Consider the following 10,590-nt stretch of genomic DNA (forward strand, 5'->3'; position numbering starts at 1 on the left):
ATGTTTGTATGGTTTTTTTTTCAGGAAGAAAACATTTTTGGACTTTTATTCATGTAGCCTGAGTTTAAACATGACTGCAGAAATTATTTACTATACCCCTGGAAAAGAATATTTCATCTGGCCAACTTACATTTGGGAAGCATGTACAAGCTTTATGGTATATCCCATAACAGTGTTAGTGATATTTATAATATTATATTATCCAATTTTATTTGCATTTTCGAGCTTCTATACCACTAATCTAGTATATTATGTGTGGGCAAAAATTGGTAATATGCCAGAAGATAGCAGTAGCAAACAATGGGATATGCCAAGGAAAATTTATGCATTGATAACAGACTTGTTTGGAAAGATATTGCACGGTAAGTAGGATGTTCTTCATTAATTCTTTAAGGCAGAGTTAAGGAATTTATTTTAACTCATAGACATAATCCTTGGGTCCAACTCTTAACTGCAGGCATTTGCATCTTGAAACCTCATCAGAATGAAGTAGAAAATAAAAGGGAGACTGAGGTGGCATACTGCCAATTTATATAGAATTCACTTTTGAAAAAATGCTTCTACAATTAGTCAACAAACTCCTTAATCTTTGAGGTTGCAGAACTGAATCCAGGAGTTGCCTTAACCTCAATTTAAGAAAATAATTGAGGGTATTACACCAATAAAGTTTGCTTATAGTCACTCACACACACATTCGCAGCCCAGGTCAATAGCCATGCTCCAATTATTTTTAACTGAACACTGAGTTACAACTGGTTCTTTGGAATTTGCGGAGACCTGAAGAATTTAAAGTAAGTGAAAAACTTTACTGGTTTTGCAATGTACATTTTCACTTTCTCACATGCATGTAGACACTTATCCATATTTGTCACATCCTTCTCAGCTAGGCTGCCAAGTATTAGTCGGAAGGATGGAAGCCATCAATTATAGATCGAAAGTTAACTCAAATGCACAGGCCTTAGGATCCCTTTTATCCCCCAAAGTGTTCAGTTTGTTGATTCTTAGGACTTCCCGTGTTCGTTTTCAAGTCTGATACAGCTGTTGGTGGGATTTTGGGAAGGGTTTTCCTCTGCCTTAATATGAAACTCCAAATGTACTGTTTTAATTTAAACTTGTTTTTTTCAAAATTGTAGTTAAGCTGTTAAACATTACCATTAACTATACCTTTGGATAAAGCTGGAAGAAGCCATCTAAAGCCATATATTCTATATGTTTATAAGAATTTTGGAAAGTATCAACAGAACACCAAAATTGTCTTTTTAAAAATGAGGTTTTTAAAATGGACAAAATCTTAAAAGACATAGATATTTGTGGGAAAGGTTTGATGTCATTAAGTAACATGAATCTAAATAACTTATAGGAAACTAGACCGGATGTGCTGGATCACAAAAGCAGTAACATTGATTTCTCAGAAGATTCTTTTTTTTTTTAGGATTCAATGTGATGGTTCCAAAAAGCACACTTGATTTAAAATATTTAGCTTGATAAGAAAAATATGCCATATTTTTATGTGATCTTCTATAGGAAACTCTTGTGACAAAAAAACTGAACCCATTTCATTGTTCTCCCATTAACAGGTTATGAGATTTCTGGACTAGAAAATTTACCCCAAGGACCAGCGCTTCTTGTCTATTATCATGGAACCTTTCCAATTGACTATCACTGTTTTGTAATAAGGTTGGAGAGACTCACTGGGAGAGTCTGCTATTCTGTGATAGACAATTTGATCTTGCGTTTACCAGGTAAAAAAAGTACTATGTTTAGGGGGCTTTTGGGGGGGGGAGTTAATAAAATTGATTCACTAAAATTTTTCTTCTCCAAGGTCTTATTTGGAGTTATGTTATTATGGAAATACATGTATTCTGTTTTCTTTTACAAGCAAGAACAGAATGATTTCATAGGTCTGCTTTTGCAGGACTAAAACGATTCATTTCCATTCATCGCTGTGATTGTTCTACAAAAGAAAGGTGTACAAATGTTCTGAAACAAGGGCACTTACTTGGAATTGCACCAGGAGGAGTACGAGAGCAAAACTATGGAAATAACCAGTATAAAGTAATATGGGGAAAACGTAAAGGATTTGCTAATATAGCTATAGATGCCAAAGTGGTAAGCCATTTGTCTTCATATTGTTTTCCTAGTGGTCTTTTAAAGTGTAATATGCATTTGCAAATATTATCTACTCATTTTTAAGCTATTTGCTAATGCACAGGAGCAGTGACGTGCAGTGAGGTTTATAGCTGGTGAGGCTGGTGACGTCATCCGGAAGGCGAGGAATGGGACCACCTGTACTGGAGGCTGAGGCTGCCTCAGCCTCCAGCACACGTGATCCCATTCCCTGCCTTCCTGAGCACGCTCCGCCGGCTCGCGCTCCGCGGTCCCCAACAGCAGCTGCTTTTCAGTGCTTTTCTGTGCATCTGGCGTTTAAGACATCCGGCTATCTACCTAAATGCCAGACGCACAGAAAAGCACTGAAAAGCACTTTGCCTCCAAGCCACTTAGTCTTGATGATGTCACCGCAGCTGCTGGGTGTGGACGGACGGAGGTAACCAGAGCGGCGCCGAGGAGGTCCGGGCAGACGAAAGAGCGAGCGAGTGAGCGATGGAGGATCAGGCAGACTGATCCTCGGTCGCTCGCCCGCCAGACTGCCTCGGCGCCACTCTGGCTACCTCAGTCCGTCTGCGCTGGGTAGCTGCGGCGATGTCATCAAGATGAAGTCCAGCGGAGGCAGAAGAAATGTTGTCGGCACTCCCGGACTTCGTCTTGATGACGAAGCCATGAAAGCGACTGGGGAACGGCGAGAACCTTCCTGCCTCTGCTGGACTTTGTGCACTCCTCGCAACTGCAATATAAGTCCAGAAGCGGCTTTTGTGGCTAATGGGGTTTGGGCTTCCAGCCCAACAGCCCCTGCCACTTCTGGACGTCTATTGCAGTCGCGAGGAGTGTGCAAAGTACAGTGGAGGCAGGAAGGTTATTGGTGCTTCTGAGAACCCTCCTGCCTCTGCCGGTTGCCCAGCTGGCACACCCCGCGCGCGCACCTCCTCCTCCCTCCTCTTCCTCTTCACTCCCCAAAGGCTCTTCTCCTTACCGGAGCTTAGCGGGAGCCGTGTAAAAGGGATGGGAGGAAATATATATTATTATTATATATTATTTCATGATGAAAGGTGAGGCTCTGCCTCCCCTGCCTCCCCTGACCGCACGTCCCTGCACAGGAGGGTGCATACAACCAAAAATCAGATTTGCCAGGCCAGGAAAAGGAAAATCTTATTTTTTTCAATTCACATGATTCAAATCACTTTTTTTATTTTCATCAATTTATTATGCTAAGTATTTAATGAATGTGAATGTATAAATGCATACGTTATACATTATGTAGTCATGCATAGAAATAGTATAACTACAAAAGTAGTGAAAATAAAAGTAATTAAAATAGGAAGGAAGGGTTGTGTTTCCTTTTGCTCTAGTAAAAATGTGTCTATCCAACCATAAGCAATTCATACAATGCATCAACTATTAGATATTATAGGCAGCGCACAGGAAAACAAACCTTATGACTTATCCATCTAGGCCAAATTTGATTGTAATAAAAAGTATGCTGCTCTCGCCACATCTCCTGGAAAAAAAGTGAAGAAAATAAAATGATAAATAATGCCAGTATTATTTATACAAGTAGAAAATAATACACGTATATATAAAATTAGAAATAAAATCATTGCCCTATAAAAAGAAACCATTGATATATAAAATTTGGTGCAAAATTTGATGGAATCAGGCAGTTAACTTATGTTTTCTATGTTAATTCCTTTTATCAAATTTCAAACCAGGTGAGAGGTGTGGTGTGTGTGTGTGTGTGTGTGTGTGTGTGTGTGTGTGTGTGTGTGATTAATGGGCATATCTATATCTGCCTGGGTCACATTCAAAAAAGTTCCATCAATACTTTCCCTTACAAAAGTGACTACTTAGAAAATGGCTATGAGAATGAATATGAAAACTGTTGAACTTAGCTTTTCAATTGATTGAAAATAAACCCATTCACCAAATTTTAAACAATACAATACAATACAATACAATACAATACAATACAATACAATAATACAATACAATAGTAGAGTTGGAAGGGACCTTGGAGGTCTTCTAGTCCAACCACCTGCCTAGGCAGGAAACCCTATACCGTTTCAGACAGATTTCTATCCACATCTTCTTAAAGACTTCCAGTGTTGGGGCATTCACAACTTCTGGAGGCAAGCTATTAATTGTTCTAATAGTCAGGAAGTTTCTCCTCAGTTCTAAGTTGCTTCTCTCCTTGATTAGTTTCCACCCATTGCTTATTGTTCTACCCTCAGGTGCCTTGGAGAATACTTTGACTCCCTCTTCTTTGTGGCAACCCCTGAGATATTGGAACACTGCTATCATGTCTCCCCTAGTCCTTCTTTCTCTTAAGCTAGACATACCCAGTTCCTGCAACCGTTCTTCATATGTTTTAGTCTCCAGTCCCTAGTAATCTTTGTTGATCTTCTCTGCACTCTTTCTAGAGTCTCCACATCTTTTCTACATCGTGGCAACCCGAACTGAATGCAGTATTCCAAGTGTGGCCTTACCAAGGCATTATAAAGTGGTATTAACACTTCACGTGATCTTGATTCTATCCCTCTGTTGATGCAGCCTAGAACTGTGTTGGCTTTTTTGGCAGCTGCTGCACACTGCTGGCTCATATTTAAATGGTTGTCCACTAGGACTCCAAGATCCCTTTCACAGTTACTACTACTGAGCAAGGTATCACCTATACTGTACCTGTGCATTCCTTGAGATTACTTGAGATTACTAACAGAAATAGGATATTTCTTGAGATTACCAACAGAAATAGGATATATATTTTGATTTCTTTTGAGTTTGACAATATAATACGTTATCCAAAATTGTAAATAATCTTATTTTCAGATGCATTTTTTGCCATCTCTGTTATTTTCTTTTTTAAAAATAAGACTTGCTTCCAATTTGGGCCTTCTGGCAAGCTGCAGTTATTTCGGCAAGAGATCTAGCTTGCCATTGCTTTCGTCATAGGTCTGAGAAAGTTAGTTTCTTGTTTCGTTTCTCTTCCTTTCTTTCTCTGATTTGTTTCCCTCTCATTCCCTTCCTTCAGCTCTTTTTCATTTCTTTCTCCCTCCCCCCTTCTCCCTCTAATTTGTTTCCCTCTATTTTCCCTCTTTCCCATTCTCTCCTTCCAGCTCTCTTTCATTTCTCTCTCTCTCTATCTCCTTTTCCCCTTTTCTCTTTCATCTCTTTCTTGCGTGTGCAAGCAAAATACCCTCCTGGGCCAGGATCACGGCGGTGGGAACAGCAACTCATTCCGCTGCCGCCACTGAAAAGTGAGTAGCTGGCTGCACTGCGCAGGAGATTCCACAGCATCAGACTCAAGTTGGTCCCCTTCGTGTTGACTCAGGAAAGAGCCAGAGCAACCATCTCTGGATACAGAGGGAAGAGTTCCACAGCCCTGCGCAAGGAGAGCCCTGTGCAGCGCAGGAGAACTGGAGCTCTTCCCTCCCTGCACCCAACCAGCTGCTGCTGCTGCTCCTCATTCCCCTCCTTCCTGAGCCAACCAGCTCAGGAAGGGGACCACGACTCGCAGTGACCTGAGTCTGGCGCTGAGGAGTCTCCTGCGCAGCGTGGCTCTCCTACACTGCGTACCCAGTTACTCACCTCATTGCACAGTGGCGACAATGGGAGAAGAGTCGTTGTCCCCTCCGCCTTGATCCTGGCCCAAGTGGGTGTTTTGCTTGCACGCGCACGCACGCACGCAAGAGATGAATACAAGAAAAGGGCTGGGGCTCTTCCTGACAGAAGTTGCCTGCAAAGGACGCGGAATTGCAACAGCAGGCGAGAGGCTAAACCCATCACGCACAAACACACAGACACACACACACCTCTCCTTCCGCTGTGCGGGAAACCCGAGCCACTTCTTCCCTTCGGGCCGGCTTCTCATCAGCCTCTCCGTGGGAGGCTCTTCGATGACCCCTGTGAAAAGGTTGTTCAACGCAAAAGGGGTCGCGACCCACAGGTTGAGAACCCCTTTCTTAAAGGCTTAATGTGCTTTATGACATAAATTTGGGCAAACTCCAGATCTCAATTCCAGACAGAGTTTTGGCTGTCCAGATCTTACATACGGTTACCTTTTCAGCCATAACGTGCCTGCAATGCAAAAAAAAATGGAAAATTTAGTTCATTTTCATCTCATTGGAACATTTCTGCCTCTGAATTGGAAGATTCTGGAAGGTTTCTACCTTCCCCCAAAGGTCAAACTCAGTGGTGTCAAATTCAAGGCCTGGGAGTTGTGACCGGCCTGCTTAGAGCTGGCCAGCAAAAGACTCACCCGTGGTGCCTGTGTCAGCATTTGCTTGAGTATGCTAGATGCCAATAACTGATCTGAAGGAGTAAATTTATCTGTAAGAAATATGGACAAAGTTATAGGACAATGTAATAAACACTAAAAAAAGAATCATAGTATGTTCATTCAACTACATTTAGTTCAACAATGCCCTGCTGAAAAGGGATGTCATAATAATACAATGATCTTATACAATATATTGTTCATACTAGTTAAAATAACCTTTTAATTGACGTATTTTATGTCCAACCAATACATTTTATTCCTTTCATGTATTATAACTAAAAGAAGCTCATTATTTCTTTCTTTTATTTCTTCTAGCCAATCGTTCCTTTGTTTACACAAAATATTAGAGAAGGATATATGACATATGCAAACATAAGTAAGTAAAACTTTACATATTCTTGAGAATGTTATTTATTTAAGACTGTAAATTTGTACATCTGCATTTTTGCTTACCATGTTTAATTTGAATGAAGAATAGCTAAATCTGGGTTCTAAGTAAAGTAAAAATATAATTGGGGTAGATTAATTTGGGATTATTTTTATTTTATTTTTAGGAAAACTGTTTTAAGAGGGGGTACATATTAGTTTTCACCTAGAATGAGAAAAGACTGTATATGCTCTCTCTTCAGATATCTATCTAACTTATCTGTCTGTCTACGTATGTCTGTCTGTCTGTCTGTCATTCTGTCTTTCTTTCTTTCTTTCTGTCTGTCTGTCTGTCTATCTATCTATCTATCTATCTATCTATCTATCTATCTATCTCTAGATATAGATTTACAAACTACAGATATACATACACATATACCGTATACATATACACGCATATCAGTGACGTGCAGTCAGGTGAGGCAAGTAAGGCGCAGCCTCACCGCTCTCATCATGAAAAGAAAAAAAATGTAAAAGGAACAAGCTGAGTTGGTTGCTGCCTCACCGTGGATGACTCTGCTTAACTGTTTAAAAAAGCCTCTAAAAAAGCGCCCTCTACTATGAGGCAGGAGAACTGCATGCCTTCTCTAGTCTGACTTTAGGCGTTTTATGATCACTCAAGCATAGTTAAGCAAGGGTTAAATGCCTAAAAATTCCTGACCTAATTGAGGCACGCAGTTCTCCTGCCTCATAGTAGAGGGCGCTTTCTAGAGGCTTTTTTTAACAGTTAAGCAGAGTCATCCACGTAAGCTAGGCAAAGAGCCATGCTGTAGCACATACACTTTCCCCCAGCCTCTTTCTTTTGGAAGGCTCCGGTCGACTCCCCTCTGGCTTCTCTGCCTCTCCTCTCACCCCAGCCTGCCAGCATTGCGTTCCAGGCATTTCCCACCCAGACAGCAGTCTTCATTTGCAATGGTGGAAGTGTTTGGGGAAGGCAGCAGGGGAATTGGGGGGGGGGGTGGCAAAGGAGCTGCTTTCAAGCCACTGGAAAAGATATCCAATCCAACTTTTGTGTGTTTGTGTGTTTGTTTGAGAGTGAGTGAGAGAGGGAAGGGGGTAGGAGAGATAGTCCAATCCAACTTCTGTGTGGGTGTGGGTGTGGGTGTGTGGGTGTTTGAGAGAGGGGGAGGAAGGAGGGGAAGGGAGAAGAAAAAAAGGAACCTTTTTTTGCAAAGGAGAAAAACAAATGCTGTCGCTTTAAATCGGAACTGAGCATGCCTGGCTGTGGAATTCTGGGAGTTGAAGTCCACAAGTCTAAAAATATTTGAAACCCACCACTGTGTCAGTGCCTCACCAGCCATAAACCTCAACGCACGTCCATGATGCATATGTATATACTCCAGAACTCCAGATCTTTGGTGGAAAAACTGATTTAATACATTTCCAGGATGAGCCAGAAATTATGGATATTCAGCAAAGTTATCCATATTCTGTAAATTAATTGGTAATTATCCTGGAAAGACTGCCTGTCTTGTCTGTTTATCTGTCTACTATCTATCAGCCTTCTGTCTGTCAGACTACTTATATTGTGTGTCTATTTATGTGTCAGGATTAGCTGGATTCTCCTAACTCTATTTTTTTCATAACTTTTTAATCTAAGTTGTATTTTGCAAACTGTAAGCCTCCAAATATGGTGGCTTATTTTCTTGTTTCTGTGTATACAAAAGCTTTCCATTAGTTGATTCCACTGCTGGCATTAATTATTGCATTTAAATATAGGCTTCCAACAAAGTCAAATATGAAACTCTTGGCAATCTACTAATATGCATATCATATTTTCTAAAATTTGTACCCAGGACCAATGAGATGGTTATATGAGAGAAACCGATGGTTCATCTTTCCAATGTTTGGAATGTTTCCAGTTAAACTTATAACCCATATTGGAAAACCAATTCCATATGATCCAGATATAACTCCTGAAAAATTAGCTGAACGGGTAAGTGTATTTCTATTCTAAAGAGAAAATATCCATTCAAAGCAAAACTTCATTCTTTATAAAATTATAAGTTCTATAATAACTATTTGCAAACAGTTATTGAAATACACTAAGTATATAAGCAGAAATATTGTTGAATGTTTGGTACATAATTCATCCCTTACTGTTTAAACAGCGGTTATTTAAACGACACAATAGGACTAACAGCATGTATAAATGAAAATATCCATCAAATATACTGTATATCCCACCAAAGTTTCACCTCTTCTTACCCAATAAGTTTATATTTTCAATTTATCCAATTATGGTTTATTCAACAAACCACTGTTAGGAACAACTTAAATAAGAGGCATCAGCATGCATTCTGCTTTTTAATTATAATATTGGGTGTAGCAGACAGTCTAGCCTAGGTCAGAAGATGTAGAAGAAGGCTTGAACACCATCTCCGTCCATACGGCATAATTCCACCTCTTCTGCAAGGGCATTTCTAAGAAGAAGAAAGAGATGAAGATTTGTGTTTTTACATGCAAAGGAGGGATTTTTTTTTTATAGACATTGCTGGAAATGTTCAACTCCGTTTACCATGGTCTTATTCTGGCCCACATTAATTTACTCTTGGTTACAGTATACAAAAAGAGACAGATATTTGTACACCATATCTTTACATATTTATAGGAAAATGTGATTTATCTGAATATGAATGGTATAACATGAGCAGGAAGAGAGAGAAAATCTTTGCCATAAGATAAAATCAAAGAGAACATTGGTTTTCAAATGTATGTTCAAGACTGTGATGAAGAGCAAGTTAGAATTTTATATGTGTGTTTAAATATGTGGTGTGTTCTATTAAAGAGTCTGTATATTGTATATTTAGTTCCAGAATGTTCTCTCAATAGTTCCTGAACCATAAATCTAAATTAAATCTCTTTTTTTCCTTTTTTTTCCTCCCATTCCATCCCACCTCATGCCACTCCACTGCTCCAACAGACTCAAAGGGCAATAGAAGATTTACGGGACAAACACCAAAAAATCCCAGGAAGCATATTGCATGCTCTTAGGCAACGCTTTGATGTACATGACAAAGATAAATAGTGATATAACATCAACAATATTGTGGATAATATACATATGTAGCTAATATATGTGTATGTGTAATGTATGCGTTCCATCAGGCACTTTTAAAAAACAAAATGTCAGGGCAAGATTGAGATGGGATGAAAACATTTATTTCTTCAATGTGTTTAAATCTCCAACACCAGATTAAATTACATATTAAGGTACCAAAAGCATTGCGTGATTTTCCCCCCCAAACTCTTATGAATTATGTTTGAGAAATCCTGATGAACTGGAGCATGACTGGATAACACCAACTGTTATTCTAATCTTCAAAAAGGAGAAAAAAGAAAGCACAGCAACTTATCGACCAGTTACTCTGATGTCAATACTCTGAAAAATTTAAGAGTGCATACTGTTATCATAAAAGAACTTATCATTAAACACTTTGAAAACAATTGCTAGAAACCTGTCTTTCCTTATCTACTATTTTTAGATAGCTTCCTTAGTAGACTGTAGGAATTTTGTGAAGTTAGTACGATATATCTTGCTTTCTTTACAAAGACGTTGACAGAATATTTTATTCTGTGCAGCAGGATATTAGTGTACAGGTTACATGATGATTGATTAAGTGCACTGCTGACTTGAAAATTATCCTCAAAGAGTGATCATCATTCATCAAATACAGAGCATCACACAATATTCAGTTGGGAATCCAGTTCTCTTCAACAATTTAATTAATAACTTATATTAATTAAGGTGCTCAAGAAACAACTTACAACTAAAT

The 10,590-nt window shown here is 39.3% G+C and overlaps 1 protein-coding gene across 1 annotated transcript; it reads left to right on the forward strand.

Annotated features, from left to right (window-relative positions):
- Window positions 1–70: 70 nt before the first annotated feature.
- On the forward strand, window positions 71–10,146 carry LOC309392282 (DGAT1/2-independent enzyme synthesizing storage lipids-like; the record flags this gene model as incomplete). The annotated part of the gene is made up of 6 exons (XM_081953347.1): window positions 71–362; window positions 1,578–1,742; window positions 1,916–2,109; window positions 6,704–6,764; window positions 8,611–8,750; window positions 9,738–10,146. The coding sequence occupies 6 exons, from the start codon at window positions 71–73 to the stop codon at window positions 9,840–9,842; spliced, it is 957 nt and encodes a 318-aa protein (XP_081809473.1). The 3' UTR covers window positions 9,843–10,146.
- Between the last annotated feature and the right edge of the window lie 444 nt (window positions 10,147–10,590).

This window comes from Natrix helvetica (genome assembly GCF_964273705.1).
Source record: "Natrix helvetica genome assembly, chromosome: 4".
In the NCBI taxonomy this organism is placed as follows: Eukaryota; Metazoa; Chordata; class Lepidosauria; order Squamata; family Natricidae; genus Natrix; species Natrix helvetica.